The 23,432-nt window shown below is 42.6% G+C and overlaps 1 protein-coding gene across 4 annotated transcripts in view; it reads right to left on the bottom strand.

Annotated features, from left to right (window-relative positions):
- The window catches only part of LOC311106931 (acyl-CoA:lysophosphatidylglycerol acyltransferase 1-like), a 63,008-nt gene that overhangs the window by 31,477 nt on the left and 8,099 nt on the right, over window positions 1–23,432 (bottom strand). For all 4 annotated transcript variants that reach the window (XM_084149324.1, XM_084149327.1, XM_084149325.1 and 1 more), the window contains 2 exons: window positions 6,635–6,753; window positions 356–451 (listed from right to left, as the gene is read on the bottom strand). In XM_084149324.1, coding sequence (XP_084005450.1) covers window positions 356–451; window positions 6,635–6,753 — 215 coding nt within the window. The remainder of the gene's footprint in view (window positions 1–355; window positions 452–6,634; window positions 6,754–23,432) is intronic.

The raw sequence follows: 23,432 nt of genomic DNA, 5'->3' as shown, positions 1-23,432 counted from the left end.
TGTGCGTATGGAACATTTCTGAGATCTTTTACTTTAGCTCATGAAACATGGGACCAAGACTTTACATGTTGCGTTTATATTTGTGTTCAGTATATATGTTAAGTTATTTCTGATTTCATTGAACAGATCGAGACGATGACAGTGTGTCAAAGTGCAGTCGGACATATTCAAACCTATCCCAACACTGGATGTGTGCTGGAGGATGCGGCATGACCGGTAAACCAGCCAGACCACATACAAACATCCTATCACAAAAACAGTTGTGATAACGTATAGTTATCAGCCGTCAGCCGATGGCCGAGCAAAAGCCGCTCTCCCAGATAGATAGAGGTCTCTGAGAGTATGTCTGTCTCACCTGTCTGATGAAGAAGTCCCCGTGGATGAGAGACACCAGGCCAAAGTTGGTGTACTTGAACACGTGGTCCATCAACCACATCATCTTCCGCACCACCTAAAGGAGAGAACATTACAGACTGGTCGCACACAATCTATAGGTAGGCACACACATGCACGCTGAAACTATGAAGTCATAGGTCTGCAGTCTGCACACACTGTATGTAGCCATCATGGTCTGCACACACACACAGTCTATATAGCCATAGGTAGGCAGGCAGGCAGGCACACACACAGGCACACAAACAATCTACATAACTCTAGGTCCCACTGAGAAGCTTTGGTCCCTTCTGGAACTTTAGGCATTAAGAGGATAACTGGGCTGAGGATGCAGTTGGTGAGGCGGATCATGTCATGTTGGTGCACCACAGCTCAACTAGCCCCCGCTCACCTCCTCCTCCGGGCAGCCCCAGTAGAAAAAAAACCTTAACCCTCCAAACTAAGGGCTCATCCCTGGGATAGCATAGGGCTGCGTGTGGGGTTGGCAGTCTTCCTCCACCAAGGACTGTACTATCCTGGAGGGAGAACAGGACAGGAGCACCAGCCCCTTCCCCAGTGGCTCTACCCACCACAGAGGGGGAGATGTTTAGGGCAGTTCTGTGAAGTTTTACAGTATGACTGTCGACTGGCCTGCAGAAACCACAGCCATTTCTAGGCAGCTCTATCACATGGTTCTTTTTTTCCCAGTTGGTAGAGATCTAGTTTATTAGCCTAGGTCACAAACTGTAGCCAACTCTTCTTAGTGTCATGTTTGGCATGGCAATGAACAAACACAGAGAGGAGTTGGCTAAAAGCACACAAACTGGACACCAGGCTGGAAGTTCATAGAAACAATTCACTGTAGATATAGCAGCCTATCAACTAACAAACCTCGCAGACCATTTACATTACAGTCATTTAGCAGACGCTCTTATCCAGAGCGACTTACAGTTAGTGAGTGCATACATTTTCATACTGGCCCCCCGTGGGAAACGAACCCACAACCCTGGCGTTGCAAGCGCCATGCTCTACCAACTGGGCTACAGGGGACTAACAGGAGATGAACAGGTGAAAACATTTGTATTTTATACCATTCCATCCAAATGTCCCTGTCACTCAGTCAATATTAATTCACTGCTAGTGAAAACATCAGGAGTCATCCTCCCTCTGTAAGACAGTTCAAAGCCACAACCGTCATGGTCACAGTTCACCCCTGAAGCATGGAGACAGACAGTATTTGGACAGCATGGTAGCAGCAGTGCTGCCAGAGGAGAAGGAGTGGGCCAGATAAATAGTAATTGGATTAAGTAAACCTATCGATTGGCCTTTTGCAGCTGAGCCAAGGCCGTGACGATGTTTGGGCCTGATTGTGTACGTCCCAAATGACACCCTATTCCCTTTACAGTGCTTCCTTTTAACCAGGGCCCATAAGGGCTCTGGTCAAAAGTAGTGCTCTATATAGGGAATAGGGTGCAATTTGGGACACAACCAGTGAGCTTGGGACACAGACACTGGCTGAGGGAGAGGGACCTCACATCCCAACACAAGACAGGCCAATCATTTCAGGTTAAACGGGAGGGAGGCTGAGAATGCGATACCTGCTGGCTAGCCAGAGTACAGTATTAGCCAGCAGCGCTCTGAGTAGGGCTGTCACAATCAATGTGTGGATGTGTGTTTCTGTGTATATGAGTGAATGTGTGGATGGATATATTTGTGTATGTGTTTGTATGTCTGCTGCTACAGCCCTGGCCCAGAAACAGCACTTCACTAGATGGATACTGTAAGCTTGTTTCCTAAAATAAAAAAGGGTGGTAATTCATTTTACTAATGGTGTCGACACAAAATATGCCTTTGACTGTTATCACTGGACTGGAAAGAATGTAAAGTACTGTATGTCCGACTGAGCCAATGATTAAGCTAACGTGGGCCGTGAATGCTGTTTGACTTTAACAATAAATTACTTTTTCAACACTCAATTTGCAAAACTCTTGAACACTTAAAACGCCTTCAAATTAGACATTCAAGACAAAACAAAACTGAACTTCAGGCTGAGGTGTTTGGTCATTGCCTCTGTCCTTTTATCCGATCTATCGTTTACTTTGACCCAGTAGAACTGTCATTTTGGGCAAATATGCAAGAGGAAAATGACGATATCTCATCTTTGGCAAACCCATTCCAGGTTATTTGAAAATGAAATCCTCTCCAAAATATATCTATTTTTAAAACAAGCCATAGAAAGTTGGTTGCAATTTTTGTTTAATCCACCAGAAAAGACAGAACAAATAATACAACAAATAATGGTTAAACTCAAATATACTAATTGACCACCATAGTCCCTGTGCCCAAGAAAGCGAAGGTAACCTGCCAAAATGACTACCGCCCCGTAGCACTCATCGGTTGCCATGAAGTGCTTTGAAAGGCTGGTCATGGCTTACATCAACACCATCATCCCGGAAACCCTAGACCTACTCCAATTCGCATATCGCCCCAACAGATCCACAGAGGACGCATGGGTCCCCAGATCTTCAAAAAGTTATACAGCTGCACCATCGAGAGCATCCTGACTGGTTGCATCACCGCCAGTTATGGCAACTGCTCGGCTTCCGACCATAAGGCGCTACAGAGGGTAGTGCGTACAGCCCAGTACATCACTGGGGCCAAGCTTCCTGCCATCCAGGACCTATAATTACCTCGACTAACATGTACCCCCGCACATTGACTCGGTACCGGAACCCCCTGTATATAGCCTCGTTATTGTTATTTTATTGTGTTCCTTTTATTTATTTTTTACTTTATTTTATTTAGTAAATATTTTCTTAACTCTATTTCTTGAACTGCATTGTTGGTTAAGGGCTTGTAAGTAAGCATTTCACGGTAAGGTCTACACCTGCTGTATTCGGCGCATGTGACAAATACAATTTGTTATGATAAAAAAAACAAAGGTATAATCTTTGTAAATTATATCATAAATAGGACTGGTGGAGTGATGTCACACATGCAGCAAACAAAAATATATGGAAATGTCTGCACTACTCAATTACAACTAACTAATTGCAGCATTACCGCAAAAATGTTAGAGACAAGTGTAAGGGGGAAAAAGTAAGGAACTTGTCTGTCGGCCCTGCATTAAAAGACCCACATTGGTTAAAGACAATTGTGATAAATAAAAAAGTATACCAGTTTAATTTAAGGACTAAAGAATTGACAGCTGTACCAAATAGATTGCAAAATAGTCGGGAAGAGATTTTTGATGTACCGATTCCATGGCATATGGTTTATGATCTGATACACAAAACGACGCCAGATTAAAAACGTAGAATTTTTCAATTCAAATTATACAAAATTCTTGCAACCAATCGAATGATATATATATATATATATATATATATATATATATATATATGGGATACAACCATCCCAGCTCTGCAGATTTTGCTGCAAAGAGAGAATCATTAGATCATTTGTTTTGGTACTGTCCATTTGTAGCTTGTTTTTGGTCACAGGTCCAGGAATGGCTAAAGGATTGAAACATTTACCTGGAGCTAACTCTATAATTGATCAATAATATAATAATACTTTTAGCAAAAAAAATTATCTTTAATTTACAATCTGTAGAAACTATGAGAATAGAAAGGTTCAGAACGTTTGTGAAACATCACAGCAAAGTTGAAAAATATATGGCAAAAATAAATAAAACATGGATGGTGTTCAGAGATTCAGTGGGGAAAAAAAGTATTTAGTCAGCCACCAATTGTGCAAGTTCTCCCACTTAAAAATATGAGAGAGCCCTGTAATTTTCATCATAGGTACACGTCAACTATGACAGACAAAATGAGAAAAACAAATCCAGAAAATCACATTGTAGGATTTTTTATGAATTTATTTGCAAATTATGGTGGAAAATAAGTATTTGGTCAATAACAAAAGTTTCTCAATACTTTGTTATATACCCTTTGCTGGCAATGACACAGGTCAAACGTTTTCTGTAAGTCTTCACAAGGTTTTCACACACTGTTGCTGGTATTTTGGCCCATTCCTCCATGCAGATCTCCTCTAGAGCAGTGATGTTTTGGGGCTGTCGCTGGGCAACACGGACTTTCAACTCCCTCCAAAGATTTTCTATGGGGTTGAGATCTGGAGACTGGCTAGGCCACTCCAGGACCTTGAAATGCTTCTTACGAAGCCACTCCTTCGTTGCCCGGGCGGTGTGTTTGGGATCTTTGTCATGCTGAAAGACCCAGCCACGTTTCATCTTCAATGCCCTTGCTGATGGAAGGAGGTTTTCACTCAAAATCTCACGATACATGGCCCCATTCATTCTTTCCTTTACACGGATCAGTCGTCCTGGTCCCTTTGCAGAAAAACAGCCCCAAAGCATGATGTTTCCACCCCCATGCTTCACAGTAGGTATGGTGTTCTTTGGATGCAACTCAGCATTCTTTGTCCTCCAAACACGACGAATTGAGTTTTTTACCAAAAAGTTCTATTTTGGTTTCATCTGACCATATGACATTCTCCCAATCCTCTTCTGGATCATCCAAATGCACTCTAGCAAACTTCAGACGGGCCTGGACATGTACTGGCTTAAGCAGAGGGACACGTCTGGCACTGCAGGAGTTGAGTCCCTGGCGGCGTAGTGTGTTCCTGATGGTAGGCTTTGTTACTTTGGTCCCAGCTCTCTGCAGGTCATTCACTAGGTCCCCCCGTGTGGTTCTGGGATTTTTGCTCACCGTTCTTGTGATCATTTTGACCCCACGGGGTGAGATCTTGCGTGGAGCCCCAGATTGAGGGAGATTATCAGTGGTCTTGTATGTCTTCCATTTCCTAATAATTGCTCCCACAGTTGATTTCTTCAAACCAAGCTGCTTACCTATTGCAGATTCAGTCTTCCCAGCCTGGTGCAGGTCTACAATTTTGTTTCTGGTGTCCTTTGACAGCTCTTTGGTCTTGGCCATAGTGGAGTTTGGAGTGTGACTGTTTGAGGTTGTAGACAGGTGTCTTTTATACTGATAACGAGTTCAAACAGGTGCCATTAATACAGGTAACGAGTGGAGAACAGAGGAGCCTCTTAAAGAAGAAGTTACAGGTCTGTGAGAGCCAGAAATCTTGCTTGTTTGTAGGTGACCAAATACTTATTTTCCACCATAATTAGCAAATAAATTCATTAAAAATCCTACAATGTGATTTTCTGGATTACAGGCCTCTCTCATCTTTTTAAGTGGGAGAATTTGCACAATTGGTGGCTGACTAAATACTTTTTTCCCCCACTGTATATATATATATATATATATGGAGGTTTGGAAATGATGCAGACAATTACATTGATGGAAGCTACAATCTATCTGCAATATTAAAGCTGATCTACACCCCTAAAAAAATAAAAAAATATACAAACATTCCAGATAGTGAGTGGATCCTAGATAGTCAATTGGTCCTGCTGCTACAATGGCTAGCTAGTAATTTCAGTAACATCATTCATCTGATACTCAAGTAATATTATGCAATAATGCAAAGTCAGCCTACCTTCATTGAATAAATAGTATGATAGAACATAACTGCTTTAATAAACATTCCAACCCACACACAACCATCAGTTCTCAGGATAATAAACATATCACACCCAGACCATGAAACTAGAAATCCCCAGACACCCAATCATCCAACCACATTTCAGATCTTAATCAAGTGCCCCTGAGTTGGTTGAAAGAGTTCAATTAATTTTAGTACCAGTCAATTCCAGACATTTAACACAATTTGTTTAAAGAAATAGTCCTACCTCTTACATTTAAGATTTTCAATTGTCACTTCCATGTCGGTTTCATCCCTGAATTCACTTGAATTGATTCGTATTATCTTGAGATCTCATGTGGTCCTCTGTAGCTCAATTGGTAGAGCATGGCGCTTGTAACGACAGCGTAGTGGGTTCGATCCCCGGGACCACCCATACGTAAAAATGTATGCACACATGACTGTAAGTCGCTTTGGATAAAAGCGTCTGCTAAATGGCATATTATTATTATTATTATTATTATTATAATAGTCTAGGACAGGGGTTCTCAAACCTCTCCTCAGGGACCCCCAGCCATGTATTTGAACTATTTCAGAGCTAGCACACCTGATTGAACTTGTCAACTAATTATCAAGCCCTTGATTAGGTCAAAATCAGTGAGCTAGTTCAGGGCTACAATAAATTGGAGAGGTTTAAAAATAAAAAATACTGGTCTAGGAGGCGACGTTTGCCAACTTTGGAGGAGTATCTTACCGTGCCCTTGTCCTGCAAGCACATCATGAGGGTGCACACGTCCCCTGTGGCTTGGTGGTTGACGATGACCATGGCTTCCTCTTCAGAAAGGGGCCTTACGTCGTCGCCCCATTCCATCACTGGAAAAGACAACACAAGTGGAGTTAGTGGACACATCATACATGCCATTTTAGCAGATGCTTTTATCCAAGGAGACTTACAGTCATGCATGCACGCAGTTTTACATATGGGTGGCGCCGGGAATCGAAACCACAATCCTGGCCTTGTAAGCACCACGCTCAACCAACTGAGCCATTCAGGACCACAGTGAATGTGCACTAAATACCTCAAGATTCCTAGCTAGGCCATCATATTAAACATCAACATCTAATGGCAAATTACAACTTGTAGGCCTACATTTTGGAACAAGTTGGATCAGAGTTGTCTTCAAGGTGAGAAAAGTTCTCATGAAAGTGGACATTTCTGAAAGGGGACTATGTCTATTTACATGATCCAAAAATAGCTTTCCTTGTTAAAAAAAGCCACAGCGTGCCTGAGAGGGCGATAACTCCTCTATGTTGTGCTCTCACGAGAGATAACTCAACCATAACTCGAGATAGGAACTGGACCCTAAAGAGGACTCCTGACATTTAGCATATTCTATACCGGTCTTGGAGCGAAAGTGTCGCCTTAAAATAAGCCATTAAGCCAAATGCCTTAAAACACCACGCCACTTTGGTTTCAAAATAGAAATGGGCTAGTCTTTAGCATCTCAGCTCATTAAAGCATATCCCTCTTGGGCTCCATTCTCTCCTGGCTGATTTACATTGGCACCCTCTATTCAATGGACGGCCAAACAGACTCCTTCATTAACCGTGCGGCCCGTAGCGCCCTATTGACACTAAACACAGGAGTCGCCACAAAGGAGGAAACTAACTTCATACTAACATGGGTGGGTGACAACAAAGGGCCTCCCATATAACAAATGGACGAGCTTATTTTGTAATTTAACTCACTTGGACGACAGTGCGTATTTAACAGTAGAGCTACCCCGCTGGAGACCTGGAGAGACTGTTCGGGTATTGCTATAGAGCTAAAGCCAGAGAGTTGGACAAACCAAAGGAAGATTGTAAGTGGAATCCCCCATGGTTCTGGTAGGGTCTTGCTGACTCATTCTGCATTTCCACTGAGGATTTACCCAAGTGTTTTACCCAAAAGGCTCAGACTTTTCCATTTCCATCTATGTGGGGCGGCACCCGTGTCTCACTGGGCCATGGATCCAGCGGACCTCAAATTCTACAGCTGCACCATTGAGAGCATCTTGACTGGCTGCATCATCGCTTGGTACGGCAACTGCAAGGCACCCTCGGCAGCCAGTCAAGATGCTCTCAATGGTGCAGCTGTAGAACTTGGTGCAGCTGAAGAACTTGGTGCAGCTGAAGAGCTTGTCGTACCAAGTGGTGATGCAGCCAGTCAAGATCCTCTCAATGGTGCAGCTGTAGAACTGTCAATAACGCACTACAGGCCGCATGGTTAATGAGGGAGTCGGTTTGGCCGTCTATTGAATAGAGGGTGCCAATGTAAATCATCCAGGAGAGAATGGAACACAAGAGAGATCCGCTTTAATGAGCCGCGATGCTAAAGACGGGCCCCATGTCCATTTTGAAACCAAAGTGGCGTGGTGTTTTAAGGTATTTGGCTTAACAGCTTATATTCTCTCCAAGACTAGTATAGAATATGCTAAATGTCAGGAGTCCTCTTTAGGGTCCAGTTGCTTTCCTATCTCATGTTATGTTTATGAGTTATCTCTCGTGAGAACACAACATAGAGGAGTTTTGCCCTCTCAGGCACGCTGTGGCTTTGTTTAACAAGGAAAAGCTCTTTTTTTTGGATCATGTAAATACACACACCTCCCTGCCATTCAGGTCCTCTATACCAGGCGGTGTCAGAGGAAGACCCAAAAAATTGTCAGACTCCAGCCACCTAAGCTATAGACTGTTTTCTCTGCTACCGCACGCCAAGCATTACCAGTGTATTAAGTCTGGAACCAACCGGACCCTGAATAGCTTCTACCACCAAGCCATGACTGCTAAATAGCTAACCGAACTACCGGAATTGACACTTTTTTGCACTAACTCTCCTGCACGGACTCTACCCACACACTCACACCGACACCCCAACACATACACTACATGCGCCCACACACAACATGTGCATACATGCAGCATACTGACACCACATACGCTGCTGATACTATCTATTAGCAATCCTGTTGCCTAGTCACTTTACCCCTACCTAACTTAGGGTTGTTACATTTACATTTGACATTTTAGTCATTTAGCAGACACTCTTATCCAGAGCGACTTACAGGTTAGTGAATGAATACATTTTCATACTGCCCCCCGTGGGAATCGAACCCACAACCCTGGCGTGGCAAACGCCATGCTCTACCAACTGAGCTTCATGGGACTACGATACCAGTATCTCGATACAACGATACCTGATTTTCCATGGCAAAAAGGAAAAACAGACTAAACTCTTTGGTCCTTAAAAAAACCTACTGTATGTAAAATACTGTGTGCTATAGCTTCGAACAGAAACGTGACTGTGTTACAACACTGCTTGTTTCCAACATTAGGGCTGTTTTCCACAATAAATTTAGTCTGCTTCATGTTTTGTTTCCTTGCCACGATACCTCTGAGTATCGCGATACTGGTATTGTGACAAACCTACCTAACTACCTCAATTACCTTGTACCCCTGCACATCGACTCGGTACTGGAACTCCCTGTATATAGCCATGTTATTTTTACTCGTTATCGTTATTCACTGTATTTTTATAATATAATATGCCACTTAGCAGACGCTTTTATCCAAAGAGACTTACATACATTTTTGTGTATGGGTGGTCCCGGGGATCGAACCCACTACCCTGGCGTTACAAGCACCGTGCCCTACCAGCTGAGATATTTCTATTTTATTATTTAACTCTGCATTGTTGGAAAAGGACCCATTATTAAGCATTACACTGTTAGTCTACACCTGTTGTTCACAAAGCATGTGACAAATAAAATGTGATTTTGATCTGGTCTGACTTGGAGCCAAGGCTTTTCAGCTTTTACATAACAATGGCTAACTTAACTCCTCACAAAGCAACAGTCTTGAATTATGCAAAGGTGATTGATTCTGCTCTCCACAAGTCTTCTGCGTCACACTCCTGATGGCAACAATAACACTAGAGCTTACATTAACACAAAAAGCTGTAGCACTAACTCCAAAAAGTTTTGGGACACTGTAAAGTCCATGGAAAATAAGAGTACCTCCTCCCAACTGCCCACTGCACTGAGGCTAGGAAACACTGTCACCACCGATAAATCTACAATAATCGAGAATTTCAACAAGCATTTTGCTACGGCTGGCCATGCTTTTTTTTATTTTTATGTGATTGTCCACACAAATGTGAAAATGTGCCTACGGCTTCAGTGGCATCAAAGAGTATAAAACTCTGGTGGCATAGCCTGATACACACGAATTCTGTAGAGTCATTGAGTTCTCATCCCTTTCAGTTTTAACGATGACAGACAGAAAATGTTTGGCCAGTGGTAAGAGCTCTCTTTAGGCCGTTGCTAGGAGATATGACATCTGATCTACAGTATATCCAGCAGTTCTGAGGAAACCTTTCATCGATTGTTTTCAGTGGGTATTCGTCATATTGAGAGAATGGAACATTCTTAAATGCTCAAGTTAGCACAGTCCTCCGATTACATGCTTGAGTTACCCCGCTGAAAGAGCACAAGTGATAGCTCTCTCCTGAAACTAATCGTAGGAAACGGTGTAAGTGTTTATCAATAGATTCTTGGCAGATTTCCAATTCGATATTAACATGTCAAGACAACAGCTAGATATACACTGAGACATTATGAAATCCAACAATACGACTGTTTAAATGGACATTATGTAATGCTCCCATACTAAACGTAGGCCTATACCTAACCATTACAGCTTGACCATAAAGACGAAGAGAGGATGAGAGTTGCGTGTCATTTCCTGTACATCTGGCAGCACATTCAACAAATAGTGTACAGGACTGGTCGCATACTAGCCCATCGATCAAAATTCATGACAACTTCAGGCGAACATGCTTTGTCCATGCCTCATCCCTTTCAGATACAACGCTCATCTGGTTCACAAAAAAACAATTAGTAATCTAAAATTAACCTACTGACTGAGAAATGGGAATGGATATGACAATAGGCCAGCAAAGCTGAAACCGTGTGGGAGTGCTTGGACGCCCATACAAAGATAAAATTGTTTGGCTTGTTACCACGGTGAATTTCAATAATACAAAGTGCTTGGCCGAGACAAAGGCCTCTGTTCAACATGGCTTCTGTGGAGACGCTTCACTACTAATTGAGTGTCTCAATCAAGATAATTTTGTTGGGGGGAATTAGCCCTTTTGACACAGCAAGGTCAGGACCCATTGCCTGAAGAGGTGCTGCAATTCATCACAAAAAGGAGCCTCTTGGAAAGATAAAGGTGTGATTAGGAGCCATTGTTATTCACCAGGGAATGGGGGATTTTGAGATTTAAAGGAGTGGTGGAGCTACACAATGTGCAACAGTGCTCAATGACATGGCCAAGGGAGCGCCACATCTCAGATGTCAAATGGACAAACTTTTTTCTGTGCTGGTAGTTAGTGCCTTCAGAAAGTATTCACACCCTTTTTTACTTTTCCACATTCTGTTGTGTTACAAGGTGGGATTAAAATGGATTTGTAATTTTTTCGTACTCATTGATGTGTTGGATTTGCCCTAAACATAACGCTTTGTATTCAGGTCATATAGTTAATTTCTTTGCAGTTTTAATTTAGTGCCCTATTGCAAACAGGATGCATGTTTATTTTTTATTCTGTATTTTTCACTCTGTTATTTAGGCTAATATTGTGGAGTAACTACAATGTTTTTGATCCATCCTCAGTTTTCTCCTATCACAGCCATTAAACTCTATAACTGTTTTAAAGTCACCATTGGCCTCATAGTGAAATCCTTGAGTGGTTTCCTTCCTCTCCGACAACTGAGTTAGAAAGGACGCCTGTATCTTTGTAGTGACTGGGTGTATTGATACACCATCCAAAGTGTAATTATTAACTTCACCATGCTCAAAGGGATATTCAATGTCTGCTTTTTTATTTGTTTACCCATCTACCAACAGGTGCCATTCTTTGCGAGGCACTGGCAAAATCTACCTGGTCTTTGTGGTTGAATCTGTGTTTGAAATTCACTGCTCGCCTGAGGGACCTTACAGATAAATTGTATGTGTGGGGTACAGAGATGAGGTAGTCATAAAAACATAATGTTAAACACTATTATTGCACACAGAGTGACTCCATGCAACTTATGTGACTTGTCAAGCACATTTTTACTCCTGAATTTATTTTGGCTTACAAAAGGGGTTGAATACTTATTGACTCAAGACATTCAGCTTTTCAATTATAATGAATTTGTAAAAATGTCTAAAAACATTATTCCACTTTCACATTATGGGGTATTGTGTGTAGGCCAGTGACACAAAATCTCAATTGAATACATTTTTAATTCAGGCTGTAACAGAACAAAACGTGGAAAAAGTACAGGGGTGTGAATCCTTTCTGAAGGTACTGAAGCTGAAGGTACTCAGCCATTGTTTGCCTATTCCGTTGGTGCATTTCCATACTCAAATTATAAAAAATGTATAATGGAAAAGTGGTGCGTGCATATGTATTCACCCCCTTTGCTATGAAGCCCCTAAATAAAATCTGGTGCAACCAATTACCTTCAGAAGTCACATAATTAGCTAAATCAAGTCCACCTGTGTGTCACATGATCTGTCAAAAGGCCCCAGAGTCTGCAACACCACTAAGCAAGGCGCACCACCAAGTAAGCGGCACCATGAAGACCAAGGAGCTCTCCAAACAGGTCAGGGACAAAGTTGTGGAGAAGTACAGATCAGGGTTGGGTAAAAACATTTTTTATCAGAAACTTTGAACATCCCACGGAGCACCATTAAATCCATTATTACAAAATGGAAAGAATATGGCACCACAACAAACCTGGCAAGAGAGGGCCGCCCACCAAAACCACAGACCAGGCAAAGAGGGCATTAATCAGAGGCAACAAAGAGACCAAAGATAACCCTGAAGGAGCTGCAAAACTCCACAGCGGAGATTGGAGTATCTGTCCATAGGGTCACTTTAAGCCGTATACTCCACAGAGCTGGGCTTTACGGAAGAGTGGCCAGAAAAAGCCATTGCTTAAAGAAAAAAATAAGCAAACATTTGGTGTTCGCCAAAAGGCATGTGGGAGACTCCCCAAACATATGGAAGAAGGTACTCTGGTCAGATGAGACTAAAATTGAGCTTTTTGGCCATCAAGGAAAACGTTATGTCTGGCACAAGCCCAACACCTCTCATCACCCCGAGAACACCATCCCAGTGAAGCATGGTGGTGGCAGCATCATGCTGTGGGGATGTTTTTCCATCGGCAGGGACTGGGAAACTGGTCAGAATTTAAGGAATGATGGATGGTGCTAAATACAGGGAAATTATTGAGGGAAACCTGTTGTTTCAGTCTTCAAGAGATTTGATACTGGGATGGAGGTTCACCTTCCAGCAGGACAATGACCCTAAGCATACTGCTAAAGCAATACTTGAGTGGTTTAAGGGGAAACATTTAAATGTCTTGGAATGGCCTAGTCAAAGCCCACACCTCAATCCAATTGAGAATCTGTGTTATGACTTAAAGATTGCTGTACACCAGCGGAACCCATCCAACTTGAAGGAGCTGGAGCAGTTTTGCCTGCAAAATTTCCAGTGGCTCGATGTGCCAAGCTTATAGAGACATACCCCAAGAGACCTGCAGCTGTAATTGCTGCAAAAGGTGGCTCTACAAAGTATTGACTTTGGGGGGGTGAATAGTTATGCACGCTCAAGTTCTGTTTTTTTGTCTTATTTCTTGTTTGTTTCACAGCAAAAAATATTTTGCATCTTCAAAGTGGTAGGCATGTTGTGTAAATCAAATGATACAAACCCCCCCAAAATCAATTTTAATTCCAGGTTGTAAGGCAACAAGATAGGAAAAATGCCAAGGGGGGTGAATACTTTTGCAAGCCACTGTATAGTACATACAGTGGGGGAAAAAAGTATTTAGTCAGCCACCAATTGTGCAAGTTCTCCCACTTAAAAAGATTAGAGAGGCCTGTAATTTTCATCATAGGTACACGTCAACTATGACAGACAAAATGAGAATTTTTTTTCCAGAAAATCACATTGTAGGATTTTTTATGAATTTATTTGCAAATTATGGTGGAAAATAAGTATTTGGTCAATAACAAAAGTTTCTCAATACTTTGTTATATACCCTTTGTTGGCAATGACACAGGTCAAACGTTTTCTGTAAGTCTTCACAAGGTTTTCACACACTGTTGCTGGTATTTTGGCCCATTCCTCCATGCAGATCTCCTCTAGAGCAGTGATGTTTTGGGGCTGTCGCTGGGCAACACGGACTTTCAACTCCCTCCAAAGATTTTCTATGGGGTTGAGATCTGGAGACTGGCTAGGCCACTCCAGGACCTTGAAATGCTTCTTACGAAGCCACTCCTTCGTTGCCCGGGCGGTGTGTTTGGGATCATTGTCATGCTGAAAGACCCAGCCACGTTTCATCTTCAATGCCCTTGCTGATGGAAGGAGGTTTTCACTCAAAATCTCACGATACATGGCCCCATTCATTCTTTCCTTTACACGGATCAGTCGTCCTGGTCCCTTTGCAGAAAAAAGCCCCAAAGCATGATGTTTCCACCCCCATGCTTCACAGTAAGTATGGTGTTCTTTGGATGCAACTCAGCATTCTTTGTCCTCCAAACACGACAGTTTTTTTTTTTTACCAAAAAGTTCTATTTTGGTTTCATCTGACCATATGACATTCTCCCAATCCTCTTCTGGATCATCCAAATGCACTCTAGCAAACTTCAGACGGGCCTGGACATGTACTGGCTTAAGCAGGGGGACACATCTGGCACTGCAGGATTTGAGTCCCTGGCGGCGTAGTGTGTTACTGACGGTAGGCTTTGTTACTTTGGTCCCAGCTCTCTGCAGGTCATTCACTAGGTCCCCCCGTGTGGTTCTGGGATTTTTGCTCACCGTTCTTGTGATCATTTTGACCCCACAGGGTGAGATCTTGCGTGGAGCCCCAGATCGAGGGAGATTATCAGTGGTCTTGTATGTCTTCCATTTCCTAATAATTGCTCCCACAGTTGATTTCTTCAAACCAAGCTGCTTACCTATTGCAGATTCAGTCTTCCCAGCCTGGTGCAGGTCTACAATTTTGTTTCTGGTGTCCTTTGACAGCTCTTTGGTCTTGGCCATAGTGGAGTTTGGAGTGTGACTGTTTGAGGTTGTGGACAGGTGTCTTTTATACTGATAACGAGTTCAAACAGGTGCCATTAATACAGGTAACGAGTGGAGGACAGAGGAGCCTCTTAAAAGAAGAAGTTACAGGTCTGTGAGAGCCAGAAATCTTGCTTGTTTGTAGGTGACCAAATACTTATTTTCCACCATAATTTGCAAATAAATTCATAAACAATCCTACAACGTGATTTTCTGGAAAAAAATTCTCAATTTGTCTGTCATAGTTGACGTGTACCTATGATGAAAATTACAGGCCTCTCATCTTTTTAAGTGGGAGAACTTGCACAATTGGTGGCTGACTAAATACTTTTTTTCCCCACTGTACAACTGTTCCATTTTACATAACTCGACAGGTGAGACCTTCAACATCTTGCATCAATCAACTTCAGCCAAATAAGAGTCAGGTTTATTTATCCAGTACCATGCAAACGTCTGTAACAAAAATGTCTGAATCAGTTAAAGATTTTTAAAAACTCGTTCGCCAGATCAATCATGGCCTCTATTCGCCGCACATCATTTTAATCCCTATTAGAAAGTCATTTTAATCCCTATTAGAATAGGAATTGAGAGCAAACATTACAACAATATGAAAGATCTTCACACTTGGAGGCCCAAGTCCCCCAGAGAGGTTGATGAATGTCACACAACCCAAGCAGCCATACCTCCATCAGTGAGTGCTGACATCCTCCATTATGTTATGTGAGAGAGAGACAGATCATCTATAACAGGGCTGTCATCATCATTCATTTGGGAAATTGTCCGTGAGAAATGGCACAGTAGTCCGTCAGCAGGACAGTGGGGCCTAAGGTAGAGTTTCTAATTCGGCAGTCAGCTAAACGGTGTTCCGCTGAACTTGTCGCACCTTCCCTCCCTCCCTCTATCCGGCTCTTTCTCAGAGAGAGCAGTGATTTGGCAAGACACTCGAAAAGCTTCTCCAGTGTATTAACACGGGCACATGCTTGTCCTCGCTCAGAAAAGCTACAGTACAAGAGCGAAGGCAGATGAGGCATCATGATGCCATTTCCTGTGACTCACTTCCTGTGTCTGGGTATTAAGAAGTATGCAGTCAGTAAGAGTTAGAAATAGCCTATGACAAAGAAAAGACTGGAAAATCAATGACCGCTTTGACTTCTATACAAATGCTCTCCCACTCAACGAATTACTGTAATTGCTCGACGCCCTTTCCCATAAAGCGATCACTTTCAAATCAGCAAATTTTAATTAATCAATCAATTAATTAATTAATTAACATGGGGGCTATCAGAGACCAAATTTGTGCAAAGTAGTGTGAGTGAATGTTCAAAGTTGCAGGGCAACGCAGCCAAATATTGTGATGAATAAATAGGACTAGAGACAAAAATCCTGTCAGGATCACCACGTCCTGCTACAGATTAAATACTGCCAATTGGCATACCCAGTCAGAGTTAATGTCAAATCCAAGTTTCTAAACGGGTTTCACATTCAATCTAATTTAGGCTACTAGGCCCGATTCCGACCCGAGTTAAGCGTGCATAAATTGACCATTATTTCCTTTTATGCACTTCTCTCTCTAGGCGTATTCTGACCTTGAACTTAAGCATGAGAATAGCAGGCTATTTACCTGCTTTTCGTTTGGGGTGGAGAACGACTAAATTAAAAAGTGTGGCGGAGGTGCGTCTACAGATTATGACCTAATAATTCCACCACCTTTACGGGCAAGGAAACCATTAATAAGGTCTAACAAACCTACCGGTTCCAAGTGGAAAAAGCCTCTATTTTATCCAATAGAAATAACACCATTCTCCATGCACTGTAATTTACAACTTGATAAGAGCTATGTAAATGAGTAATCCGTTTCGATAAGGGAATTGTAAATATAAATTACACTTTTTGATATTTTCATCTCAATCGCTGGAGACAAATGTGAAACCAGTCATATGGCAGCAAACTGAAGCATATCAACATACACTACATGACCAAATGTATGTGGACACCGACTCGTCGAACATCTCATTCCAAAATCATGGGCATTCATATGGAGTTGGTCCCCCCTTTGCTGCTATAACAGCCTCCACTCTTTTGGGAAGGCTTTCCACTAGATGTTGGAACATTGGAAGCCAGTAACCGCAGCATTCAGCCACAAGAGCATTAGTGAGGTTGGGCACTGTTGTTGGGCGATTAGGCCTGGCTTGCAGTCGGCGTTCCAATTAATTCCAAAAGTGTTCGATGGGGTTGAGGTCAGGGCTCTGTGCAGGCCAGTCAAGTTCTTCCACACCTATCTCGACAAACCATTTCTGTATGGACCTCGCGTTGTGCACGGGTGCATTATCATGCTGAAACAGGAAAGGGGCCTTCCCCAAACTGTTGCCACAAAGCTGGAAGCACAGAATCGTCTAGAATGTAATTGTATGCTGTAACGTTAAGATTTCCCTTCACTTAAACTAAAGCGTCAGCATGTTAGGCTACTATGGTGAGCGAGCGGTGCGCCTTTTCATTTTCAATAAGTATTGATTACACGTTTGTCTCTGCCTGAAAATCATCCTCCTAAAAGAGGCTTTATCCTATATGAAAAACGTAGCATGTGTCGCTGTAATCATTCTTGCTGCTTCAAGTTCAATAGCTATAATCAGGTGTGCATGTGGTCTCAATTTAATAGAGTAGGCTATAGCCTATGCATGGGCGGAGAAGAACGGGCAGTTATCTTTCCAAGGAAATGTACTTCCTAAATATGATTAGGCACTAGTTTACTACATTGCATAGAAACAAATATTGATCACCCATATTTCTTCTACTGAAAATCTTCCCACTCCTAAAAAGGTAGGCTATAAAAATAGCTCAAGAGAAAGTGCAAGTCTCTCCAACTCTGCTCTCTTCATACTACATCCAACATACTGGCTGATATAGCCCAGTAATACAGATGGCCTAATATAGAAATGGGCCACGTGAGAATCTCTGGTAATTTAACCAGCGGCGTGTATTCATAGATGACAAGGGAAGCCAGGCTTCCCCAAATATTTGATTAAGAAAACATTATTTATAAAATATTCTCTCATCTCTGTGTTTTAATAATTTTCCGTCAATTCACAAGTGGCTGAATCTCACTGGATAAATCATCAGAGCGAGGGAAACGGCTCCACTCTGTCAGTATTTGTAGTTCATGTATCTGATGCTGTCTGGACCAAAATAGTATAACATGTTGTCGCCGTAACATTTGATTGATTGATGCCAGCAAGAATTAGGCCTCCCTTTATAAAAAATTTAAAATAATAATAATAATAAGCCAATCAGCTTTGAGCTGAGCACAACTGTGGGTTGTCCTGGTGCAGCAAAATGCCCCCCCACGGGAGGCCAGTTTGGCTTCACACCAATCAAATGACTTCCTATGCAAAACGGTCATTTTCAGAAACACTTGTCTGTCTCTGGTCTGCTTGTGTTGATGTCCTGCAGTAGCTAGCTTGCTAAATAGTCAATTTCCTAAGCCATGGATGGAGATGGGGATTTGGACTTGTGGTTTTGACTTAATTCTCTGTACAGGCCAATGATTATAATGGCGATTTTGATCTAACCATAAATGTATATGATGTGCCACTGGCCTGAGACGATTGAAGTTCAATATGTAGCCTAGTAGGCTCACGTTGACTAGGTGGCTAATTTAGCTGGTTCATTGTTGCCCATGCGAGGAAGTTAGGCTAGCAAGCATTTTAGCTATGTAGCCTATGACAACAAAAACAAAAAGTATGACAGAGCCATAGACCGTTTTGCCAACATGAAAGAGAGGATGGCATTGGCATTCAACTAGTCTACAAGTAGGGTGAGTAAACGTTTGTTTTACTTGTGCATGCGCGCACACACAGAAATCATTACCATGGACAGCCACATCATACTTAGCAACATTGGACTAAATTGTTTTTGGCATCTTTAAAGTTTGCTTTCAGTGTATTAAACTAAGCATATACATCGTTGTTGATTTGATGTTTAAATGTTTAAGTTGAAATGGTGCTGGAAAAGCGGAGGCAGTGCTCCTGTTGTTTTTGTGCTGACTTGCGGTAACTCCGTGGTTCTAAATTAGTTGTTTAGTAAACTGTCATTTAAAACTTGCTTGACCATACTGCAGGTGAACTAACGGTTTGTTACATGCAATATTTGCTTGGTGGACTTCACTGGACAGATGTTGCTGTCCGGTTTTGTGATGAAACCAACGTGTGCAGTTGAATTTATTCCACCACTGTGTGACTTGTCTTTTTGTTGTCACGGCCTTATTGTATATCACGGTGGCGTGTGAATGAATGGAATGAATGAATGTTATAGAGCAAACGCAATTCTTACAACAGGTTGTAATATGGCTTTTTGACCAGCTTGGCTTGCGCAGTATTTTTACCCACTCGCCGCTACTGAATTTAAACTATTGCTTATAGGGCGCAAAATTGCTGGGGACATGGCTGGCAAGTGAGCTGAGTCACATACACCTAAAAAAAACATACGGGACTGCGGTTTGGTTTGGGACCAGTTCTTGCAGTAGCGAATGGGAGTCAGACTGAAAGCAAGCAGGTGCAGGTGCAGGCAGGGTGCGGTATGAAAAGCTGCGGGTGCGGGCGGGATGAAGAAATCAGTCCTGCGCAGACCTCTACAACACCCAATGTGACCAAAGAAAATATGGTCAACATTTCTAAACATGACAGTCAGTCTCAAGACACACAGGATATGATCTTTCGGTACTCTACTCCAGCCTAATAAAACAAAGCAATAAGAGCACATCACTGCATGCCACCGCTCTGTGAGGCAGAAGTCTGATCATGGGGCAGCAACCAAGATGATGCTTGTCTATACTATAGACTTAAAGTCACTATCTTTCATATTTTCCACTGGTCTAGCCAGTCATCGGTTGCACAGCCAGTGGCAACCTAATCCCGCCTTACTAGGGCACCTGTCTTGGCCTGGCGATGTAACATTCTGGGCAGACGACCTGGATGCAACTTTGCTGCTTAGTGGAGTGGGGTGACAGGGTGCAGAGGAAGTCATAGGACTCAGGCCAAATTACCACCCTATGCTGACGTTACCATTACAAAATAGAACATCCACAGTGAGCTTATATTAGAGTGAGGACTTACATTACCTCTGTCGGTAAAGGCTGAACATGTGTTTATACAGTATAGGCTACACATCATTGATCATGTTACATCACTGATCATGTTCCTACCAAGTTGTGAAATAGCAACACTGCAGACACGTGGTGAGATTCCAAATACTTAAATGGCTTTCTGTATTTTTTTAACAGATCTGCTCCATCTCCCTCACATTCCTCCATGATCTGGGAATCCAGGGATGGGCACTGCTTCCACTCAGAGGGCAGACAGGTGAGCAGGAAGCCCCAGTGAACTCTGACCTTTTACCTCTGTGTGGAGGTAGAGACAGATCCGGTGCTCATGCATTGAACTCACATCCTGCCATGCTGAACAGATGTTCTGTAACACTCAAGGAATTGGCGTGGCTCTGTCGATGATGCACTCTAGTCTGTCATACAGGTCTGCCTGGGGGGAAGTGTGGGAATGTGGTCGAATACTCCCATAATCAACAACAGAGCGTTTTCTTTTCTATATGATATACTTTTTGTACCCAGAAGTTGGAAAATGGCTGAATGTGTGGCTATACTACACTGAACAAAAATATAAACGAAACATGTGGTGTTTGTGCTGGTGACAAACGGCCACTAAAATGTGCAGTTTTGTCACAACACAATGCCACAGATGTCTCAAGTTGAGGGAGTGTGAAATTGGCATGCGACTGCAGGAATGTCCACCAGAGCTGTTGCCTGAGAGTTTAATGTTAATTTCTCTACCATAAGTCGCCACCAATGTCATTTTAGAAAATTTGGCAGTACGTCCAACCAGCCTAACACCCGCACACCACGTGTAACCACACCAGCCCAGGAACTCCACACCCGGCTTCCTCACCTGCGGGATCGTCTGAGACCACCCACCTGGACAGCTGATGAACTGGGTTTACACAACCGAAGAATTTCTGCACAAACTTTCAGAAACCATCTCAGGAAAGCTCATCTGCATGCTCAGAAGTGTGCTCTTCACAGATTATCCCAGTTTCAACTGTGCCTGGCAGATAGTGTGTATGGGGTCGTGTGGGCCAGCGGTTTGCTGATGTCAACGTTGTGAACAGAGTGCCCCATGGTGCCGGTGGAGTTATTGTATGGACAGGCATAAGCTACAGACAACGAACACAATTGCATTTTAATCAATGGCAATTTGAATGCACAGAAATACAGAGACGAGATCCTGAGGCCCATTGTCGTGCCATTTATCTGCCGCCATGATAATGCACGGCCCCATGTCGCAAGGATCTGTACACAATTCCTGGAAGCTGAAAATGCCCCAGTTCTTCCATGACCTGCATGCTCACCAGACATGTCACCCATTGAGCATGTTTGGGATGCTCTGGATCGACGTGTACAACAGCGTGTTGTGTGAGTAGATCTCAATTGCATTCTCCTCTCCTTCTCAAAACCCTATTGGATGAGAAATCCAGAGGTCCCTCCCCTCGGACCTTACTCCAATGGGTTTTGAGAAGGAGACGAGGAGTATACAATTGAGATTTTCCCTGTGTGTATAACCCAGATTTTCAGCAACCACCATGCCCTGCATACAGGCAGGTATCAACCCGCTTCAGGGCCCTACTCACACATGCATGGTGAACCACAGGTCTGAATCACTGCACATAATGTACGCAACACAGCCTACCTGGAGTTACAACATAGGCCTACATACTGGATCTCTGCCCCGCTTCAGTGCTGAGCAAGTAAACTCGCCCACACCCTCTTGCCTCATCTCTCTCTGTTGAGACTTCTAGCTCACTCAGGAAAAGAAAAAAAGAGAGAAAAAAATAAATATATAAATAGATAAAAGAGAAGCAAATGGGTCTGATGTGTTCAATTAAAAATGGGGAATGAGTGATTTCTTTAAGTTTCTTAGATGCTCGGATATGTTACGTTGTGTGCGCATGCGCAGCTTCACTAGAGACTTAAATTATGGCAACTGGTAATCATTTCACGGCAGACAATCATCAGGAGCACACAGCCCGTTGGTATGTAACTGCGAACAACTCACAGTCTAGCATTAATGTTTAAGTCACTTATATGTTTGATCACTGAACGTTTACCTCACTGTGTCGGTGTTAGTTGGCCAAGAGTAACTTGTAGCTCGCTGGGTGCGGTAGCTCAGCGACCCAGATACTGTATAGCATTAGGCTAACATTATCAGCCATTTGCGTTGTGCTGATTGTTGGAGCACTCTGCTGGTTTCTGGTGGCGGTGGTTTGGTTCGGTGATCCATGGTGGAGCACCGCGTTGTGTTGCGTTTGTGGGTCCTTTGGACGAGGCATGTGGTGGCATGGGTTCTGTGGCATCCGTGGCAACGGCGGAGTCGCTGTGCGCATGCTCCTCTGGCGCTAGGCATTCTGGGTGATGTAGTCAATGCTGTTTTAAGCCAGATTTGCCACATTTTTGGTGTTGTTGTAGGCTTATTTGATTTTCATTATTTACATTATATTATTTGAATAATATTTACATTATATTTGAATAATATATTGTCATTGTTTGTTGTAATTCAGGTTTATGACCTGTGGTCATTTGATTTAAAATAAACTAAAGGACAAAACACGAGTCATGACATTGTGTACTTCCTGGTGAGCCATTTCGGAGGGCTAAATAACGGAAAATCCAAACACTCATTGAGGGAGTTCTTGTTTTTAACAGGTTTAGCTGATTGAGGGGACTGTGGAAGGAGAGCGTGCATAAACTGTGGTTTTGGAGAGTTTCTATTTGGTTTCCTAGGACCACCAAATTACCCATGAGGATACACACACACACCTTCGTCCACAGCGAGTCAGGACTCCCAAACTGCGTTTTATCATGAGAAAATGGAAGGTCAGCTCTAACTGAAAAGGCAGATGGATGTAACCTCAATTTTGCCCAACATTTCTGAGCAAATAATTAAGTACAACGTCTGTTTCTTTGTTAAATTATTTTATATGAATGTGGCCTAATTGAGCTTTGTCTGTTGGGCCTCAAAATATTAAAAAACACAATCTGAAAGATTTCCTGCTGTTCAATGGTTTCATATATACACACACACACACACACACACACACCCGTTTAAAAGTTTGGGGTCACTTAAGAAATGTCCTTGTTTTTGAAAAGCAATTATTTGGTCCATTAAAATAACATCAAATTGATCAGAAATACAGTGTAGACATTAATGTTGTAAATGGCTATTGTAGCTGGAAACTGCTGATTTTTTATGGAATATCTACATAGGCGTAGAGGCCCATTATCAGCAACCATCAGTCCTGTGTTCCAATGGCACGTTGTGTTTGCTAATCCAAGTTTATCATT

This window comes from Coregonus lavaretus (assembly GCF_964263955.1).
Source record: "Coregonus lavaretus genome assembly, chromosome: 31".
Taxonomy (NCBI): domain Eukaryota; kingdom Metazoa; phylum Chordata; class Actinopteri; order Salmoniformes; family Salmonidae; genus Coregonus; species Coregonus lavaretus.
The sequence above is the reverse complement of the archived record's forward strand: the minus strand, read 5'-3'. Positions and strand labels throughout refer to the sequence as shown.